General features: G+C 41.5%; 2 protein-coding genes across 2 annotated transcripts; both read right to left on the bottom strand.

Annotated features, from left to right (window-relative positions):
* Positions 1–2,508: 2,508 nt before the first annotated feature.
* Positions 2,509–11,157, bottom strand: LOC130490310 (vomeronasal type-2 receptor 26-like). Its single transcript, XM_056864139.1, has 6 exons — positions 10,847–11,157; positions 9,974–10,151; positions 8,671–9,531; positions 7,308–7,535; positions 5,763–5,889; positions 2,509–3,410 (listed from the first exon to the last, which is right to left on the bottom strand). Exons 1-6 carry the CDS (start codon positions 11,155–11,157, stop codon positions 2,509–2,511), a joined length of 2,607 nt encoding a protein of 868 aa, XP_056720117.1.
* A 3,959-nt stretch (positions 11,158–15,116) lies between these two features.
* LOC130490309 (vomeronasal type-2 receptor 26-like) lies at positions 15,117–21,164 on the bottom strand. The gene is made up of 4 exons (XM_056864138.1): positions 20,947–21,164; positions 19,954–20,245; positions 16,574–16,649; positions 15,117–16,018 (listed from the first exon to the last, which is right to left on the bottom strand). The coding sequence occupies exons 1-4, from the start codon at positions 21,162–21,164 to the stop codon at positions 15,117–15,119; spliced, it is 1,488 nt and encodes a 495-aa protein (XP_056720116.1).
* Positions 21,165–21,583: the final 419 nt, after the last annotated feature.

Below are 21,583 nucleotides of genomic sequence, written 5' to 3'. Positions count from 1 at the left end.
ACATATGTAGGAAATCAGCTTTGGCAAAGTTGCAGTACCAATTACTAACATCTTTGTCTAAGCTCAACATTTTTTGTATTCTGTTGGGAGAAAGATGCTACATATGTATCATTTTAAATAATTTTTTTCTAAGAGCAAGGCTTATAGTAAAATTAGAACCCTTCGTGAATATAAATGCCCATTTCTTTTTGTCTAGTTTGTATCCCAATTTTTTACTCCATTTCTGTTGTACAGGTGGTTTTAATGGCCTATTTTTTGTACTAATTGTTCAAATTCATTTAGGGCTCTAGGAACTAATTTACTCTTTTTCATCAGAGTTACTAAATTTCTTATTTGAAGATATCTGAAAGGAGCTAATACTTTTCTACTTTCCTTAGGGAGTTCTATATAGGAGATGATTTGTTGGTTTTTAAACCAATGTCTATATTTTATCAGTCATTTAATTTATAACAAAGCCAGGATTGTTTAGCTATATTTTCTACCGTCATATCTTCCATGGTAGATGCTACTAAGGATTTTCCTGGTATTAATTTATGCCTTATCTGATCCCATGTATTTATTGAGGTAATAACAACTCTATTGTCATTGCTGTAATAATTTTTCCTATGATCTTTTTCAGTCTATAATCATTTCTCCAGTGGGAACTGTATAAAATCTTGTTCAGTGTTAACAAATGATAAATTATCTTCTAGGGAAAGCCAGGCTTTTAAACCTTCTATATCACTCCTCTCTAGGAATTGTCAAAAACTCTATTGCTTTGTCATAGCGTTTCCAGAAGTGACGGTATTCCGTCCACCCCCTTGTCCTTGACCTACCCCCCCCCAACCACTAGAATGTGTTCGTAAACAAGCAAGTATTTATAAGAGATGGCTAGCTAAGTTCTGGAGCAAAACTTTTGCTATCCCTGCAGAGTAAATTTTCCAAGGCAATGTGCCAGTTTGCATTGGAGGGATTCAAATAAATATCTGGTGACCAAAATGAGTGATTGCATTCTGTAAGTCCATACCACTGATTGAGAAATTAATGTCTATTCATAAAAAGACATCCTTGCTTCCACCAAAGAAATTGGCTAAGGTAGTTTCATTTCCCAGTGCAGAGATGGATTTCTCTTGAAATCTGTAGAAATGTGTGAAGTTGCCTCACTTAGCCTTCATAAGTCTCTGAAGTCATTTAACTTATTGATCCTAACGGACCAGATTACTCTACTTGGTGGTGTAGTAGTTAAGAGCGGTCAACTCTAATATGGAGAGCCAGGTTTGATTTCTCACTACTCCACATGAGCGGCAGACTCTAATCTTGTGAAGCAGGTTTGTTTCCCCACTCCTCCACATGAAACCTGCTGGATGGCCAGTCACAGCTCTCTCCGAACACTCTCAGCCCCACCTACCTCACAAGGTGTCTGTTGTGGAGAGGAGAAGGGAAGGAAATTGTAAGCCACTTTGAGACTACTTAAACACAGAAAAAAGCAGGGTATAAAACTAACTCTCCTTCTCCTCCTCTTCTTCTTCATCTTCTTCTTTTCTTCTTCCTCTTCTTCTTCTTTTTCTAAGACATTCTTAGGAGTCCAGCAGAGTTCCCAAACTCCCCAATCCCAATGTCCTGCTGTTGCATTGGTGGTCTATGAAAGAAATATATTCATTGCACATTTGGAATTGTGGAGTTCAAAGGAAACCACTTTGCAAGCAGTTTAGAACTGTCAAAAGCAATGATTTCCTTGGGGTCCAATAATTTATTATGCAACCTCTGATGCAATCTGCACACCTGGTGATATAACAGTCAACCAGAGACCAGAAAATACTTAACATTACAGACATTAATAAAGAGTAAAACCAGCATTAAAAGGCAGCTAAAATGCATGGAATAAACTCAGTTTTTTTGGAACCATATGAACATATTGGCTGCAATCTTGAAGGAGGGGGGCTGAAGCTCTTTAGCAGCTGGCATGAGCCTGTGCCAGCATAGTTGCCACCTTATCACATAATAAAGTTGCACCTATGCTGGTGTGGGAGCAAATATGCTGGTGCCAGGGAGCCATACCACAAAATCCCAGAAGCGGGAACCTGTGCTAGCATAGGAGGCATTGATGGGGCATTCCTGGGGGCATAGCTGCCTTTAGGTGGCTTCCTAACCCCTACAGATCTGGGAACGCCTCCTCGAGCTGCAGTGTGGCTACACTGATTCTCCAAATCAGAGTCCTTCGCTCCAAAACCAACTTTCTGAACCTCTACACAATGCTAATCGGTTAACAATATTATTAATAATAAATTTAAGTCAATTTAAGTAAAAAATGAGGTATAAAGTGGAATTAGCCATCAATGATTCTAACAAACAAACAAACAAACAAGGTTTAATTCTGTCTTTTTATTAGCTGTCCTCCTTTATTCACTTCAGGTATCTTAAAGTATATATTGTAATGAAGAAACAATTGACCTAGAAGAAAATATACACCCTGTACCCTAAATACCACTAATTACAATAGGATATACTCTTGGGGTATAGCCGTGAGATTTAATTCTTTGTCTTTATTAGATACCCTCTTCTGTTCAGCTCAGGTCTTAGCAAAATGATGTAACATTTTGGGGAAAAGATGCAGCCCAGTAAGCCAGCACTGGAGGCTAAGATGGAGAAGATCTCCACAGCCACCATGGATTTGCCCTTGGTGCTCAAATAGGTGGGAACAAAGGACACCCAAACACTGCAAAAGACCAACATGCTGAAGGTGATGAACTTGGCTTCATTGAAACTGTCGGGTAACTTCCTAGCGAAGAAAGCCACGGTGAAGCTGATGAGGGCCAGGAAGCCCAGGAAGCCCAGGACACAGTAAAACATGGTGACTGAGCCTTCGTTACACTCAATAAGAATTTTATCGGTCATTGAGTTCATGTCCAAAGCTGGGAAGGGGGGAGATGTTGCCAACCACACAGTACAGATAGCAGCTTGTACAAGGGAACATGCAAGGACAATGGAATTGGACAGCTTTTTCCCTACAAATCTCCTCATTCTGGATCCTGGCTTCGTGGCCATGAAAGCCAGAACCACAATCACAGTTTTGGCTAATACACAAGAAACAGCCACTGAGAAAATGATGCCAAAAGCTGTTTGTCGAAGGAGACAGGTCATTTTCTTAGGTTCACCAATGAACAGCAAAGCAGAAATGAAGGAGAGCAGGAGGGAGGTAAGGAGAGTGTAGGTGAGGTCCCGGTTGTTGGCTTTGACTAATGGGGTGTCCTGGTGCTTGATGAATATCCCAAGCACCAGAGCTGTGATGAAAGAGAAGGAAAGAGCAACAGTAGCCAAGCTGATCCCCAAAGTTTCTCCATAAGACAAGAAGCTTGTCTCTTTTGGCAGGCATAAAGTCTGGTCTTTGTTGGGATACTGACCTTCAAGACATTGAGAACATTCATTCATGTCTGGGGGGGAAAGGATCCTTTTTGGTACATAGAAATCATATGCAGAGTTCATTGCAATACAACAAAGAGGCCAAAGAGTTCTGCTTAGAGTTGTGCATATCAATAAACTCGAACTGAAAATAAACCCAAAATTAGCCATTTCGGTAATTTTCATGTTACGGCTTTACCGAACACCAGAACCTGGGGATCTCCCTAAAACCAAATAGGTGATTCCTGAAAAAGCCAAATAATTATTCAGCTTTTACGGGTTCGGCTATTCACCTTTGTTCAGAGGCATGGCTCTGTGCTTACTCCCATTTTTCTATCTTTTCTTTGACTTGTTTTGTTAGGGCCCCATAGTTGAGGCCCTTTTGAGGTAGGGAACATGTAATCAGAATCAACTTGGTCTGACCATCCATCCAACCACACAACCATCCATCCAACACCATTCAGTGAGTTAATTTGGATAAACCATAAGGGTTGTTTAAAAGACAGAGATCACCAGTCCCATCCGGAGGGATATGCCCTCCAACTAAAAAGGCTTCAACAGCTGCTTATAACACCAGGCTTCTAAAGGAGACTCTGACACCCATGCAGATGAGCAGTCTCCTTCAGACAGCCCCCATGGTCGAGACTTTGACTGGCTCCGATATCACCACCACCAACAACAACAACCCTGAAAACCTGCTGTCCAATTGAAATTTGCCCCGAGTAGAGGCTTCGTTTCTCCACACTGTGACCATCTCTTGAAATCAGATTTGTTATGACCACAATAAAGGACTGTTCACAGAATGTCATTTGCCACCAAAGGAAATGTTTTCCATGTCTTATTTTTCTTGAATTTAAGCCTTTTCCTCAGGTTGGAAGCTAATTTGCATGGACATCATGCTATGTGTCCCAGATACAAATGGAACCCCCAGACGTTGAGGTGCCAGCTGAAATGCTGAAATGCTGAATTTCTGAATCTGAAAACTGATGGACAGCTCGATTCCCAAATGCCTGGAGGATGGGGGTGACCCCTTTGCAGGTCCATACAATTGGACCCCCTGTCCCAATGTTCACCAAACTTTGGTGACCATCTAAGGAGAAGCCCTTGAACCCAGGCTGCAAATTTGGGGACTCTACCTCCAAAAATGCCCCCACAGGAGCTTCAAAAATCCCCATAGACTATAATGGACTTGGATTTTTCAGTAAACCCGGAAATAAGCTGAATACAGAAATTTACCGGTATGGGGATTCAGCTTATGCCACGTTTACCTAAAAAATTAGTCCCAATAAACCCAAACCCCAAATTTATGATTTTTTTTAAACATTTTGCACAATCCTAGTGCTGCTCAGTTGAAATCAGAGAGCTATGCCTGCTGACATTACCTTTAATAATTCAAGATTAAATATAGGCTCACTGGTGCCCCCAAAGCACACAAGATTTTCTTGGATTGTGCCAAATTGTTTTTTGTTCCACTCTAGGTATCACAAACTAGATTGTTGCCTCTAGTATCTCCAGATGTGCTGTACTTTTTTCTTTTTTCTTTTAATTCAACTGAGATACTGTTTTGTAAGCAAACTTGCATATCTGTGCATATTGAATATTCTTTCCCTTTGCCTGAATAACCTCTGAATCAAATAGAAATGCATTCAGCTTTACGGAGCTGAGGCTTCCATCTTAAGAACACTTTCCTGGAAGCAAGCTAAGTTGAATAAAATAGGATTTCCTTCTAGATAGACCAATTTTGGATTGCTCCAGGGGTCAATATGCCTGCATGTTTACATAGTGAATTACTGTATTTTTCCTTGTATAAGACACCCCCATGTATAAGGCGACCCCTATTTTTTTAACCCAAAATTAAGAAATCAATATTGATTTCTTAATTTTTGGTTCAAAAAAAAGAGGGTCATCTTATACATGGAGTTGTTGCCCTGGCTGGCTGGTGCCTGGCTTTCAAACTGGTCACCGCCCACCCTGCCCAACAGCTGATGGGTGGGGCCGGCGGCAACTGGTTTGAATGCTGGACACCGGCCTGCCAGGGACACCGGCCTCTTTCACCACTTGCTCTCTTTCCTGCCCATCAGCTGTTGGGCAGGGAAGAGAGTGAGTGGGAAAGAGGCCTGTCGCCCTGGCTGGCTGGTGTTCAAACTGGTTGCTGCCGGCCCCGCCCATCAGCTGAAAGCCGGATGCCAGCCACCCCGGTATGAACGCCGGATGCCAGCTGGCCAAGGTGACAGACCTCTTTCCCAACTCGCTCTCCTCCCTACCGCAAGAGTCCGTGTATAAGATGACCCCCAATTTTGGGGCAAATTTTTAAAGAAAAAAACATTGTCTTATACATGGAAAAATATGGTACAACCATTACTTTTGATATTTGGATCTCTTACCTATTTCGTTTGAAATCTTCCCTAGTGGACATGCAAGGCAATCATAGCAGCAAAAAGGTTTCCCCTCCTTCTTTCTCTTCCTATAACCAGCAGGACATTTCTCATTGCAAACGGAAAGAGGCTGCACCTAGCCCAAATGAAAGATAAATGGATTTGGCATGGCATGATGGCATGGCTTTTAGAGAACATTTGGAGTGCAATGGGTGGTTGATGGTTCTACAGTACTTTTAGCAATGTGATGCAGTGGGTGGATCCTGTGGAAATGTTTCTCTTTTCACAGTGCTAAACCATGCTTATGTTTGATAGTATGTTTCTAGAGGTGGGTTTGAATGACAGTTAAGGGATCTTCCAGTTCTACCATTCTCCTAACTAACCAATATGCTCTCTGAGTGAGGCAGTTTATGTGACCTGAACTTTCTGCTTGATGCTGCCAGTGTCATTGTGCTGAGGGATTTCAGTATTTATGGTAACTTCACCTTGTCTGGCTGTGCTCAGGAATTCATGGCCTCCACAGCATCTTGAGGACTGTCCCAGATTTGCACTAAGCCACACAAATGAAAATGGACATCTGTAAGTTTTACTCCACTGCATTGGGCAGCAGACTAATGATCTTGTAGAAAGCTGCAAATTATACATTTTCTTGTGGATAGATCATCATCTACTGAACACCTCGGTGCAGTTACTGGTACCATGCTGTACCCCTTAAGATGGTTCACCTCCAGAGACTTGTATTTCCTATAGATTTCCGAAATGTTATCTGGGTGTTGTGGGAGGGGGTTGCAGACTTTCAGTGCCCATTGTGATGATTGGAACTAGCTATAGAAGCTTTCACATTAGTGGTAATTATTTTAATTTGATTATTTGTGATTTCTGAATATTTTATCTTATTGTTATCATTTTCTAAGCCACTGTAAATACTTAGAAAGGTGGTACAAAACAGGGTGTTTTAATTTAAATAAATAAATAAATAAATAACTCTCTTGATCAACTACATCTGACATCTAAAGATTTTTTTCCCCAGCGTCCTATTCCATGGGAACATTCAAACAGAACATACTGTAGTATGCTGCTCTTTGATGGAAGTTGTCAGGTGTCTGTTGGTGAAATTATGCTCCTTCATAAGGATCCTGCTAGCTTTGATAATGTTTTACATTTACATTTATTGTTATGGCCACTGGCCAGCATAACCCTTTTTTCCAGCAACTTTTATTGTATTATCCTGCCCTTTGACGGAAGTTGTCCGCTAGCCTTGATAATGTTTTTTTCTCTCCATTATTTCTATATACCTAAATACCTATGTACCTAAATACCAATTTGTAATCTCTTTACACTTGAAGACATACAAAGGATCTTGATTACATAACAACCAAATACACAATAAGAAGCTTTACCAAACAAAATGTAAAGATAAAATGATTGCTTCAATGATCTTCACATAATCAACAGAAGGAACAACGAGATCCATTTCTACATATGCATATTTTACTGTTCTTTCAACACTGGAAAAACTTACTCGACATATCCCAGAGCATAAACAAATCCTACCTGATTGAACATAGTAGGCCATACAATGTCATTGTCATGAACAATTAACATTTTGTCTTGGGGTGCCTTTGAGTCTATCTTTCCAACTTTGACTCTAATAAAGGACTGATTTGGGAATGTGACCCAGTTGACAATATCAAATTTGGTTACTACTTCCCCACTTTGGTCAAAGGAAATGCTTTCCCCAGCACTGTTGTTGAAGAAAACACTTCTCAGAAAGTGGTGGAGCTAAATGGGGACAAAAAGAGAAACCGAAGGATGAATAATATATGGAAATATGGAACAGGATGATACATTTTCAAACAAGACACATAACTGGGAGACACAGAAAATGTAATACATCAACATGCCGAATTGAAACCAGATACAAACCAGAAAACACTAACAGCCAAAAAAGGTCATATTGGTGCTCCATATGGTGGTGAAAAGTGCTGTCAAGTCACAGTCCACTTATAGCAACCATGCACTGTTTTCAAGGCAAGAGATGAACAGAGGTGGTTTGCCATTTCCTGCCTCTGTGTAGCATCACTTTACTTCCTTAGTTGTCTCCCATCCAAGTACTATGAAAGACCAACTTAGCTGGGCTTCCAAGATTTGATGAGGTCTGTCTAGCCTCTGCCAACCAAGTCACAGTGACCTCTTTATGTCCCCCCCCAATACAGTGGTAAAGGCAAATTATCCTTTAAGTTGCTTTGAACCATCACAGTTGGCAAGAAAGGAGAGTTAAAACTATTTTAATGAATGCAGTACTTAAAATATGAAAATGTAACAGAACACCGATAAAGCTTTCAAATAATAGAACCAGGGAGTCTGGATAAGATGACTATAAAACAGTTCTGTTATGGAAGGGATAAGTAGGGTTGCCAACCTCCTGGTTGGACATCTCCTGGTATTACCACTGATCTCCCGCCAATAGAGTTCAGTTCACCTGAGAAAATGGCTGCTTTGGCAATAGGACTCTATGGCATTGAAGTCCCTCCCCTCCCCCAAATGCACCCTCCTCATGTGAAATTATGGTCCTGGGCCCAAATAAAAGGCTCTGGGATTGGACAGACAGCCCTCAGAGTAGAATGACAGAGTGGAATGAAACATGAATCCAGACAAGATGAAAGTGAGGCTGACTGCACAGGCTGATGTCCTGGTGGGGATGAATTGGCCAGTTTTGGATAGGATGACCTTATGTCTGAGTGAACAAGTAAAGGGTTTGAGGGATGCTCTTAAACCCATACCTGCCGGAATTCATTTTCTGGAAAGTTATTCCCATGGCAGTTTGTTAGCCGTCATAAGTTCCTAGAGAAAAAGCAAGGTACAACTATTTCAATCAATCAACACACTTAACAAATGAGTATGTTTAGGATATCACCTGCCACCAATCTTGATCTACATGATTCCATCGGCCACCGTGTGCTGTTGCTGCAGATTTCAGCCTGGAGGACTCCATGGCCTGCAAAGCATGGGCCACAGCATAAACACCATTATAGATGCTGTAGCTGTTGGCTGTGGTGGTTGTTTCAAAAACAGATGCAGGAAGAGCCTGCAACTTCTCCTCTCCAGTGCATATTTCTCCATTTTTCTCCTCTACAGCGGAGTCTGAGAATGAACAGAGAAACGCCTGCTGCCAGAAGTCCCTGATGAAGCCATCACCTTTTTCAGAGTGAAGACTTTTCTCCTGAAGAAATTTCCGGAATCCTGAGAGTTCCATGGAGTGACTTGCGAAGGATATGGACCCGTGGATAAAACTGATGTCCCAATCTCTTTGAAAGGGTAGGGAGGTGAAGTCCATCTGAGCTGTCATGATCCAGATTTTACCCGTTGCTTTAATTGCTATATCCTCAACTTCTGGGAGTCGGAGGAAACATCTTAAAACTATCATGGTCTCAATTTCACCATTTAGGACCAAAACCTTGGCAGTGCTTCCCATGATAACTTTGTACGTTTCAACTCCCGCAGTAATTCCTTGAAAGAGTTCACTGGAAAATGATATTGCTGGCATCATGGCTATGAAGTCAAAGCAGATGCCATTCTGGGAAAGCAGAGGAACTATGTCCTTTAAAAAGCTTTCTCCAGTCTCATCACTCAGAGAAATCACCCCAATCCATGTCCACCTGAAATACAGTAGCATGCGAAGAATCCCCATCGTTTGATGGGCCTGATTTGGGAATGTATGGTGAAAGAAAACCGATTGTGCTTTGCTGTCCCTGTTTGGTGCAGAGCCATAAGAGATCTAAAGAAAGAGTAGAGGGAGGGACATTTCAAAAATAAAATTAGAGACTGTTTAGTTTCCACATCATATTACAGAATGCATAACTTGGCTTTTCAACTAAAGTCACTGATTGCAGTAATGTGTCCCAAGAAGAGGTATAGAGGCTCCATGCCTTATATCACTGGTACAGAATAAAAAAGGGTTAATTATGTATCATTCTAAGTACCAAGGAGTGTAATGAATGTCTTTCCCTTGAATCTGCCCATGTAGTATACATAACAAAGAATAATTTCATTTCATAAGTACCGAGGAATGCAATTAATTATTTTCCATGTCCAACCTTTCACCTTTAAGCTGCATGTAAGCTCTACCTGTCTTTACAGAGATGCCGGTTCTTGTCTGCAAAGCATATTTAAATGACCAAAGAAGTGTTAAGGGCTAATTCATGTTTCATTCTCCTTACCTGTGGGATCTTGAAGACATACAGAATGGCTGCTGCATAGAGACAGACATGCCAGTTTGGTCCTATGAAGACTGCAACTGGATGGTTCTGGGTACCAGACCTGTAGTTGGGAACTAATTTGCCCTGGGTAGAGAGAAGTTTCATTGAGGCCAGATAGGTCCTACTTGGATCGAAATAGCTGTTGTAGATGTCAAAGCCCAGAGTGATGTTGGGTAAGATTCTGGGGTTTTCATTGATCTCCTTTACAGCAAAGTCCATGGCCAGGATGTGCTGATAGTTCTGAGTCATTAACCTACAATGAAAGCAGAGGACTTCAAGGTGAAAGTGAAGTTTTCTTCTCTCTGTTTCCAGCCCAGCATATTTGCTACCAATTACTACCTATAACTAAGACACCAAAAAGATGACACCTGCAGAACATGAAGAGGTATATTTGAAAAAATCGACCTTGTGATACTTTATTGCTCTGACAAGATATTCTTTCCTCCAGGAAAGAAGACATAAATATTCTTGAAATAATAATAAATCCCTTGCCAGGAACCATCAGAATGCAAAAAAACAAACAAACAAACAAACAGAAAGGAAAGAACAGTCAGATTAAAATATTTACCAAACTATATATCTTATCTTAACCAGTAGATTGGAAAGCTGAGTATCTGTTGGCACAATTGGGGATGACAGACCAGACATAATTCTGCTGAACAAATCTTGAAAAGTGGTTAATGTAATAGAAAAAAAAAACACCTGTAAAATAACACTGAAAACTATGACAGAAGCAGCCAATGCATACTAACAGCACCTAGGCGTGGAAATCAAGAATGAAAAGCAAGTACAAAAGGCAATGCTACAGTTGGGTGAAAAAGTGCATTTTCTTACAAAAGGTCATCGAACAGTTCCTCAGAGGGAGGTTTCTCAAATGTTATTGGGTTGATAGCCATGTAGATTTGGGACATAATGCCAGCAATGAGGAGGTCTCCTGATTTATAGTATTTGTGAAGGATAGGAAGAGGATCTCTGATGGGACATTTAAAAAGAGGAAGCTTACACATTGCCAGAGGCACTAGCACTAATTCCACCACCACAAACACCACCATCTTGAGTGAAAAATTTCCTTCAGGACACCAGTTCAGCTGCTCAGACAATGTCTTCAAGTAACCCCGAGTCTCCTGACTCGGATGATCAGGCATTTTGACAGTCAGCTTGTATTGCGAAGTGCTGGGGCTCGGACTGATGAACTCTTCTCTGTCCCCCGCCCTGCTCTGAATGACTCAGGGGATATTAATAGCATCCTTCAGTCAAGGATAACAGTTTTGCTTGTGGCTGCTGGCTCTCTCCTGGGAATGGGAACAGACGTGGAAGCAATTGTGTCTAATTCGATAATTGCAGGGGTGATAATAATGAACCCCAACCTATTGCAAGGAAAAAAAACATTCTGATGTCATTTCCCTCATATGGATTTGTTTGGGTTAATATTGTATTGTTTTCTTGTATGATGAAGTCCAAATGCTTGGGAATTTACAAAGTTCAAGGAAGCAGCTCCCTGCCCCGGTGAACTTACAATGGACAGTATCATGGTGAAATACATTGATTTTGAGCAAGTGATCCCTGTAGTGTTACCAGTCTGCCACTGGGCCAGGGGATCTCCCGTTCTCTGCTCTGAGTGGCAGCAAGAGAAAAATGAGATAAATGGTTGCCATGCCTTTGCATGTCACGTCATGGGAGAACCCGGAAGTGACATCATACCTCTCTAGAAAACCCTGGAAACTACAGTCAATCTGTAGGGCTTCTGGTGAGTCCTACAGAGAACTGGCATCACTTCCGAGTTTCCCCACAGAAGTGAGGTCAGTCCTCTCCAGGAATTGTCAAAAACTCTATGGCTTTTCCGTAATGTTTCATGAAGTGACAGTATTCCACCCACCCCCTTGTCTTTGACCCCCCCCCCCCCAGACACCTGGAATGTGTTAGCAAACATGCAAGTATTTAATGAGGGAGGGCTTTTAAGTTCTGGAGCAAAAGTTTTGCTCTCCCTGCAGAGTAAATCTTCCAAGGCAAAGTGCCAGTTTGCATTGCAGGAATTCAAATAATATCTGGTGACCAAATGACTGATTGCATTCAGTAAGTACACACGACTGACTGAGAAATTAACCTCTGTTCATTAAAAGACATCCGTGCTCCCTCCAATGAAATTGGCTAAGGTGGTTACATAATTCCAGTGCAGAGACAGATTTTTCTTGTAATCTGTGGCGATGAGTGAAGTTGCCTTGCTTAGCTTTCATAAGTCTCTGAAGTCGTTTAACTTCTTTCGGAGATTTTCCAGAGGAAGTTGAAACATCCCCCCTTTCCCCAAATCTTTTCTGATGAACAGATTACTGCTGGATCCACTCTTCCCCAGGTTGTCCATGGAGCAGCGGGCGATCGGCTAAATCAGTCCCTATCTCGTGTCCCTCTCCTCTGAATTAACTCGTTGGTGTCGGCGGCCAGGATTATCATCCCTGGTGCCTGAAGGGATGGACAAGCTTTTCCTCTCACCAATCACAACTCCTTGGACGGGTGATGCTGTGCACCAGGCTATGCCCTCAGAGCATCTGCATAGTGCAGGGGGTTGCTCTAGATGACCCTGGTGGTCCCTTCCAACTCTATGATTCTATGATTCTAAGCAGGTTGTTATAGGGAGACAGATAGCAAAGTTTCTCTCTTGTACTGGATATGACTGCTGTTCTTGTAAAGAGACCGTTCCCAGTGGAGAGGCTGTGTTAGCTTGACGCCCACATCAAAAAACGTGTTCCCTTTTTGTACAATAATGTTTCTAGAATATCTTCCAAATGCAGGTTTCTCCTTCTGCAGCATTGCAAAGGAGTTTGGTGGGACAAAAGTGGGATGAGTTGGCTCTGCCCATTGCTGATTCAGTGGGCTGTCCTGCCCACTGCCTCATCAGCTGCAATGGGTACCAGCTGCCATGGGACTCAGAGGGAGCCATAAGGAAGCCCAAAGAAGTAGTGCAGGGGTGTCAAATATAAAGCCTGTGCGCCGGGATCGTCCCCTTGAGAACTCTTATCCAGCTTGTGAGCCAGCTGCCACACACAGCCCACTCTCGATCTGGGCTGCTGAGGCCTGGCCAGGCCGAACCAAGTGGCATTTATGTCATATTCAGCCCTCGTAACAATAGAGTTTGACACTCCTGCTTTAAATGGAGAAAAGCCCTGAAACTAGCAGAACATTGTGTGGTAACTTTCTTTATACTTTGCTTTTCCCCACCTCAAGATTTCTGCTTAGAATCATGGAATCATAGAGTTGGAAGGGACCGACAGGGTCATCTAGTCCAACCCCCTGCACAATGCAGGAAATTCACAACTACCTCCCCCCCACCCACACACCTTCAGTGACCCCTACTCCACACCCAGAGGATGGCAAAAAAACAACAACCCACCCTCCAGGATCCCTGGCCTCCAATCTGGGCTGGTGAGGCATGGCCTGGTCTGACAAAGCGACATTTGTGTCATATCCGGCCCTTGTAACAATTGAGTTTCACACCCCGGAAGTAGTGGATTGGTGTGGATTGGCCTGTTTTCAAGGGTGGGGGAACTCTCAGCCTGCCTGCCTGGATCCTTGAATGGAAACAGTTGCTTGCCTCCATTGCTGATTTAAGCAAAGACAAGTCAGAGACTGCCCTATTCATCCTAATCGGCCAGATTACTCTTCTTGGTGGTGTAGTGGTTAAGAGTGGTGGACTCTAATCTGGAGAACTGGGTTTCATTCCCCACTCTTCCACATGAGCGGCGGACTCTAATCTGGTGAACCAGTTTCTTTCCCCACTCCTCCACATGAGTGTTAGACTCTAATCTCGTTAACCAGGTTTATTTCCCCACTTTTTCACACGAGTAGCGGACTCTAATCTCCTGAATCAGGTTTATTTCCCCTCTCCTCCACATGAGGTGTAGACTCTATTATCCTGAACCAGGTTTATTTCCCCACTCCTTCATATGAAGGGGGGAAGGTTTAGTGTGCCTTGAACTCATACTGAACAAATAATTGAAAAGATTTTGCAAATCCTGCCGTGAATGTCTTTCATTCCCAGATGAAACAGAGTGCTTACGCTTAGCATACATTGTAATGAGGAAACAAATGCCATAGTAGAAGACAGTAGAACCTCTAGGTCCATCACAATAAATATTACTGTGTACAATATTTTATTTCTTTTATTTATGTTTTCTTTTTGTATCCTGCTCTCCAACCACCAAAGCGAGGCTCAGTACATACAAAATAAAAACAATACAATCAATCAATATTTATTTTGATACAGAATCAGCTTCATATATAAGTAAAAGGCAATGAAATTAAAGAGTATTAATGATAGATTAACAATATTAATAATAATAAGTTTAAGTAAAAAAACAAGCTATAAAAGTGGAAGTAGTGCCATCTATGGAATAGGGTTATAGCAACAACACATAATAATTGAATATAGATTAATAATTAATAATAAATTTAAAATCCAATTTCAGTCTGTACAGCCAATCTGATGGCACAGGCCAAAGCAGCCTACAGAGAGAACATTCTGCTCCCCGATAGTTTAAAAAAAATGATAGGGGAAAGAGAAAAACCAAGGTGACTAACCGTAGTGCTGGTGGGGGCAGATGAAATATATCTGTTAAATACTAAGCTGGCAGCGGCAATCTCAAAGAGGGAGAAGTTGATCTGCCCAACAAACGGGCGAATGTTGCCCTCAGCCATAAGCCTTGCAGAACATTTCTTTCTTACAGGCTCTGGAACTGGGAGAGATCTTGCCATGCCAGAGTCTTTTCGGAAAGAAATTACCACCAGGCAATGGCAACATCTGAAAAGGCCCTAGCCCTGGATGCAGACAAACCAGAGATGACCAATAGATTTTGAGTACTATATCATAAAGCCCTTGGGAGAAAGTATTGGGTGAGGCAGTCCAGAAGGTATGATAGATCCAAGGCCATTTACAGATACATTCTTGGGATGTAGTCTTTTTAGTAGCTCTCCTCTTTTGTTCATCTCTTGTCTGTTTACACTAAGTATATATTGTAATGAAGAAACACATGAGCCAGAAGAAAACATAGACCCTGTACCTTAAATACTACTGATTACAATACAATATACTCTTGGGGTGTAGCCATAAGATTTAATTCTTTATTTTTATAAGATGTCCTCTTCTGTTCAGGTCAGGTCTTAGCAAAATGATGTAACATTTTGGAGGAAAGATGCAGCCCAGTAAGCCAGCACTAGAGGCTAAGATGGAGAAGATCTCCACGGCCACCATGGATTTCCCCTTCGTGCTCAAGTAGGTGGGAACGAAGGACACCCAAACACTGCAAAAGACCAACATGCTGAAGATGATGAACTTGGCTTCATTGAAACTGTCAGGTAACTTCCTGGCAAAGAAAGCCACGGTGAAGCTGATGGTGGCTAGGAAGCCCAGGAAGCTCAGGACACAGTAAAACATGGTGACTGACCCTTCGTTACACTCAATAAGAATTTTATCAGTCATTGAATGCATGTCAAAAGCTGGGAAGGGGGGAGATGTGGCCAACCACACAATACAGAGAGCATCTTGTAAAAGGGAACATGCAAGGACAATTGAACTGGACATCTTTCCCCCTACCCATCTCCTCATTCTGGATCCTGGCTTCGTAGCCATGAAAGCCAGAACCACAATCACAGTTTTGGCTAATACACAAGAAATAGCCACTGAGAAGATGATGCCAAAAGCCATTTGTCGAAGGACACAGGTCACCTTCTTCGGTTCACCAATGAACAGCAAAGCAGAAAGGAAGGAGAGCAGGAGGGAGATGAGGAGAGCATAGGTGAGGTCCCGGTTGTTGGCTTTGACTATGGGAGTGTCCTGGTGCTTAACAAAGATCCCGAGCACCAAAGCTGTGATGAAAGAGAAGGAAAGAGCAACAGTGGCCAAGCTGATCCCCAAAGGTTCTCCATACGACAAGAAGCTTATATCTTTTGGCAGGCATAAAGTCTGGTCTTTGTTGGGATACTGTCCTTCAGGACACTGAGAACATTCATTCATGTCTGGGGGCGGGGGGAACATTACTTTTGGTATTCAGAAATCCTGCACAGAGTTCATTGCAATACAACAAAGAGGCCAAAGAGTGCTGCTCAGTTGAAATCAGAGAGCTATGCTTACTGACTTTACCTTTAATAATACAAAAAAGGATTTAGGCTCGGTGGTGGTCCCGAATCACTTGAGATTTTGCTGGATGGTGCCAAATAGTTTTTACTTCCAGTCTAGGTAACACAAACTAGATTGTTACCTCCATTATTTCTAGATAGGATGTACTACTTTTTTTCTTTTTTAGCTTTCATTCAACTGAGATACTTTTCTGTAAGCAAACTTGCACATCTGTGCATATTGAATATTCTTTTCCTTTGAAGAATAACCTCCGAATCAAAAAGAAATGCATTCACCTTTAATTAGCAGAGTCTTCCATCTTAAGAACACATTCCTGGACACAGACTAAGTTGAATAAAATGAGACTTTCTTCTAGGTAGACCTATTTTGGATTGCTCCAGGGCATGCTTGTGTAGTGAAATACAACCGTTGTATGCGATATTTGGATTTCTTACCTTTTTCATTGAAAATCTTCCCTGGTGGACATGCAAGGCAATCATAGCAGCAAAAAGATTCCCCCTCCTTCTTTCTCTAGCTATAATCAGCAGGACATTTCTCATTGCAAACTGAAAGAGGCTGCACCTAGCCCAAATGGGAGATAAATGGATTTGGCATAGCATGATGGCATGCCCTCTAGAGAACATTTGGAGTGCAATGGATGGTTGACAGTTCTTCAGTACTTCTAGCAATGTGATGCAATGGGTTGGTTCTCAGGAATTTCTTCTCTTCCCACACTGCAAGACCATGCTTGTGATCGCTAGTACATTTGTAGAGGTGGGTTTGAAGGACAGTTAAGGGATCTTCCAGTTCTACCATTCTCCTAGCTATCCAATATACTGTCTGGGTAAGGCAGTTTAAGTGAGCTGAATTTTTTGTGGGGTATTGCCAGTGTCGTTGTGCTGAAGGATTTCAGTATTTATGGTAATTCTGCCTTGACTGGCTGTGCTTAAGAATTCATGGCCTCCAAAGAATCTAGAGGACTATCCCAGGTTGCATTAAGCTACACTAATGAAAAGGGACATCTGTTGGATTTCCTCCAGTGCATTGGGCGGCAGACTGAGGATCTTGTAAAAAGCTGCAAATTATACCTTTTTTGTGGCTAGATCATCATCTACTGATTACCTGGGTGCAGGTACTTCTACCAGGCCCACAGGTGTTTGACCCCTTAAGATGGTTCACCCCCCACAGACTTGTGATTTCAATAGTTTTCTGAAATGCTATCTGGGTGTTGTTGGGGAGGGGTTGAAGACTTTCAGTGTCCATGGTGACAACTGGAATTCATGATAGAAGATTTGACATTAATGGTAATTATATTTTAATTTGATAATTTGTGGTTTCTGTATATTTTATCTAGTTGAATGAATGAATGAATGAATGAAAAACCTTTAATGGCATAAGTAATATTACAATTGTTACAGAAGGTACATAAAATATGCAGTTTATCGAGTTATTGTTTCTGTCATTTTCTAAGCCACTGTGAATACTTAAAAATGTGGGCCAGAACAGGGTGTTTTTAAAATATTTTTTTAAGAACCCGCTCTTGCCCAATTACATCTGCCATCTCATGTCCAGTGTCCTATTCCATGGGAATATTCAAATAGATGATACAGTACCATCCCACCCTTTGATGGAAGTTGTCAGGTGTTGGTTGGTGAAATTCTGGGCAAGTTACAGCTCTGTTAGAGCTCTCTCAGCCCCACCTACCTCACAGGGTGTCTGTTATGGGGAGGGGAAGGGAAGGTGATTGTAAACTGGTTTGAGTCTCCCTTAAGTGGTAGAGAAAGTAGACATATAAAAACCAACTCTTCTTCTTCTTCTTCTTCTTCTCATTCATCAGGATACTGCTAGCCTTGATAATATTTTTCTCTGTGCCTTCTATATACCTGAATATAATTGGAACTTTTCAATACACACCAAGGATCTTGATGACATAGCAACCAAATACACAATAAATTTTTGTTTCAAAGCTTGACCAAACAAAAAGTAGAGATAAAATGATTCCTTGAATGAACATCGCCTTATCAACAGAACCAGAACATAGATAAATTTCTACATATGAATATTTTACTGTTCTCTCAATACTGGAGAAACATACTCAACATATCCCAGAGCATATACAAATCCTACCTGATTGAACATAGTCGGCCATACAATGGTGTTATCATGAATGATTAACATTTTGTCTGGGGGAGCCTTTGAGTCTGTCCATCCTACTTTGACTCTAAGAAAGGACTGGTTTGGGAACGTGACCCAGTTGACAATATCAAATTCAGTTATTATTTCTCCATTTTGGTCAAAGTAAATGCTTTCCCCAGAGCTGTTGTTGAAGGAAACACTTTTCAGAAAGTGGTGGAGCTAAATAGGGACAAATATTGAAACACTGGCTCATAAGGAGAAGTAACGTATGCAAATATGGAATAGGATGATACAGTCTCAAACAAGAGAACTTTTGTTATTGTTCCCCTTAAAGTTCAATTTCTGGTAAGTTATTCCCATGTCAGTTTGTTTGCCATCATAAGTTCCTAGAGAAAAAGCACGGTACAACTATTTTAATCAATCAACACACTTAACAATTGAGTATGCTTAGGATGTCACCTGCCACCAGTCTTAACTGAGATGATTCCATCAGCCACATTGTCCTGTAGCTGTAGATTTCAACCTGGAGGACTGCATGGCCTGCAAAGCATGGGCCACAGCATAAACACCATTATAGATGCTGTAGCTGTGGGCAGTTGTGGCCGTTTCAAAAACAGATGCAGGAAGAGTCTCCAACATCTCAGTTCCAGTGCACATTTCTCCATCCTTCTCATCTACTGTGGAGTCAGAGAATGAACAGAGAAAGGCCTGCTGCCAGAGGTCTCTGATGAAGCCATCATCTTTTTTCAGAGTGAATATTTTTCTCCTGAAGAAATTTCTGGAATCCTGAGAGTTCCACGGAGTGAATTGCGAAGGATATGGCCCCGTGGATAAAATTGATGTCCCAGTCTGTTTGAAAGGGTTGGGAGGTGAAGTCCACCTGAGCTGTCATAATCCAGATTTTAGCTGTTGCCTTAATTGGTATATCCACAACACATGTTCTGGGAGTTGGAGGAAAAATCTTAAAGCGCTCATGATCTGAATTTCCCCATGTAGGACCAAAACTTTGGCAATGCTTTCCATGATAAATTTGTACATTTCAGCCCCCTCAGCCACTCCTTCAAAAATTTCATTGGAAAATGCTATTTCTGGAATTGGGGCTATGAAGTCAAAGCAGATGCCATACTGGGAGAGAAGAGGAACCATGTCCTGTACAAAGTGTTCTCCAGTCAGAGAAATCACCCCGATCCACGTCCACCCGAAATACAGCAGCATGTGGATAATCCCCATATTTTGTTGGGCCTGGTTTGGGAACATCCGGTGGAAGAAAACAGATTGTGCTTTGCTTTCTATCCTTGGTGAAGAGCCATATGTAATCTAGAAAAAGAGAAGTGGGAAAGAGATTTGAAAACTAGAATTAGTGTTTATGTGGCTTCCATATCACATTACTCAATGTTTAATTTGAATTGTCAACTAAACTCACCTTTTACATTAATGTAGCCCAAGATGAGGTACAAAGGCTCTACATTGGTATATGATTTGTATGCACACAAAGAAGGATTAACTATGAATCATTTCATTTTATAATTACCAAGAAATGCAATGAAGCATTTTCCATGTACAACCTTGCACCTTTAAGCTGCAAGTGAGCTCTACCTGTCCTTACAGTGATGCCGGTTCTTGTCTGCAAACCATATCTAGAAGACCAAGAAAGTGTTAAGGGCTAATCAATGTTTCATTCTCCTTGGATACAGCTTACCTGTGGGATTTTGTAGAAGCTCAAAATGGCTGCAGCAAAGAGACAGATGTCAGAGTTAGGTACTGTGATGACTGCAACTGGATGATTCTGGGCACCAGACTTGTAGTTGGGGATGAACCTGCCCTGTGTGGAGAGAAGTTCCATTGAGGCATGATAGGTCCTAATTGGATTGAAATGGCTGTTGTAGATGTCAAAGCCTAGAGTGATGTTAGGTAAGATTTGGGGGTTTTCATTGATCTCCTTTATTGCAAAGTCCACGGCCAGGATGTGCTGGTAGTTGTGAATCAGGAATCTGCAATAAAAGCAGATGACTTCAACCTGAAAGTAAAGGTTTCTTCTCTCTGATTCCAGCCCAGCATAATTATTACCAATAACTAACTATAACTAAGATACCAGAAAAATAACCCCTGCAGAACATGAAGAGTTATATTTGAGAAAATAGGTCTTGTAATACCTCACTTCAGTTTGCATGACGTGACATTTTGGAGGACATTGATTAATAGGGTCACCATGATTCGAAAACAACTTGATGACACTTAATTGCTCTGACAAGATAAAGAATGAAAGCAGATAACTTCAAGCTGAAAGTACCATCCAAATACAAAAAAACAAAAACAAACAAACAAAAAACGAAGAGAAAGGAAAGAAACTCATACACATTCAGAGCAGTCACATTAAAATATCTCCCAAACTACATATCCGACACTTAACCATTAAATTGGAATAGAATGTTAAGCATCTCTGGACACAATCGATGATGACAGACCAGACATAATTCTGCTGAGCAAGTCACGAAAAGTGGCTAACGTAATACACATCACTGGAAAATAACACGGAAAAGTATGAAAGAAGAAATCAGTGCATACAAACAGCAACAAGGCGTGGAAATCAAGAATGAAAAGAGAGAAGAAAACACAGTGACAACCATTTCCAGCTCATGCAATCTCACTCAAACCTACATGCAAAATGGGGCGGGAAAGTGCGTTTTCTTACAAAAGGTCATCGAACAGTTCTTCTGAGGGAGGATTTTCAAATGTTATTGGATTGATAGCCATGTAGATTTGGGACATAATGCCAGCAATAAGGAAATCCCCTGATTTATAGCAATTGTGAAGGATAGGAAGAGGATCTCTGATGGGGCATTTAAGTAGAGGAACCTTACACATTGCCAGAGGCACTAGCACTAACTCCACCACCACAAACACCACCATGTTGAGTGAAAAATTTCTTTCTGTAGACCAGTTCAGCCTCTTAGACAATGGCTTCATATGACCCTGAGTCTCCTGACTTTGACAGTCAACTCGTATTGCATAGTGTCGGGGCTCAGACTGATGGATCTCTCTCTGTTCTCTGCCCCTGTTCTGAATAACTCAGGAATATTAATAGCCTTTTCAGTCTTAGGTAACAGTTTTGCTAGTGGCTGCTGGCTCTCTCTAGGGGCTTGGAGTAGAGGTAGAAATAATTATGTTTAATTTGATAATTGTAGGGATGATAATAATCAACCCCAACCTTTTGCAGAAAAAAAAGCATTCTGATGTAATTTCCCTGATATACATTTGGTTGGATTAATATTGTATTATTTTCTTGTATGATGCCATCCAAATGGCTGCGAATTTACAAAGTACAAGGA

This window comes from Euleptes europaea, chromosome 18 (genome assembly GCF_029931775.1).
Source record: "Euleptes europaea isolate rEulEur1 chromosome 18, rEulEur1.hap1, whole genome shotgun sequence".
In the NCBI taxonomy this organism is placed as follows: Eukaryota; Metazoa; Chordata; class Lepidosauria; order Squamata; family Sphaerodactylidae; genus Euleptes; species Euleptes europaea.
The sequence above is the reverse complement of the archived record's forward strand: the minus strand, read 5'-3'. Positions and strand labels throughout refer to the sequence as shown.

Excerpts from the sequence above, each read along its gene's own strand:
- LOC130490310 (XM_056864139.1), bottom strand. The coding sequence starts at position 11,157 with ATGCCTGATCATCCGAGTCAGGAGACTCGGGGTTACTTGAAGACATTG. Across the intron at positions 7,536-8,670 it reads TAGATCAAGATTGGTGGCAG|CTCCACCACTTTCTGAGAAG; the intron begins GTGATATCCTAA and ends GTCCCCATTTAG. Across the intron at positions 5,890-7,307 it reads GGCCTACTATGTTCAATCAG|GTGCAGCCTCTTTCCGTTTG; the intron begins GTAGGATTTGTT and ends CATTTGGGCTAG.
- LOC130490309 (XM_056864138.1), bottom strand. The coding sequence starts at position 21,164 with ATGGTGGTGTTTGTGGTGGTGGAGTTAGTGCTAGTGCCTCTGGCAATG. Across the intron at positions 20,246-20,946 it reads GAACTGTTCGATGACCTTTT|ATTCCTGATTCACAACTACC; the intron begins GTAAGAAAACGC and ends CTTTTATTGCAG. Across the intron at positions 16,650-19,953 it reads GCTTCTACAAAATCCCACAG|AGAAAGAAGGAGGGGGAATC; the intron begins GTAAGCTGTATC and ends GATTATAGCTAG.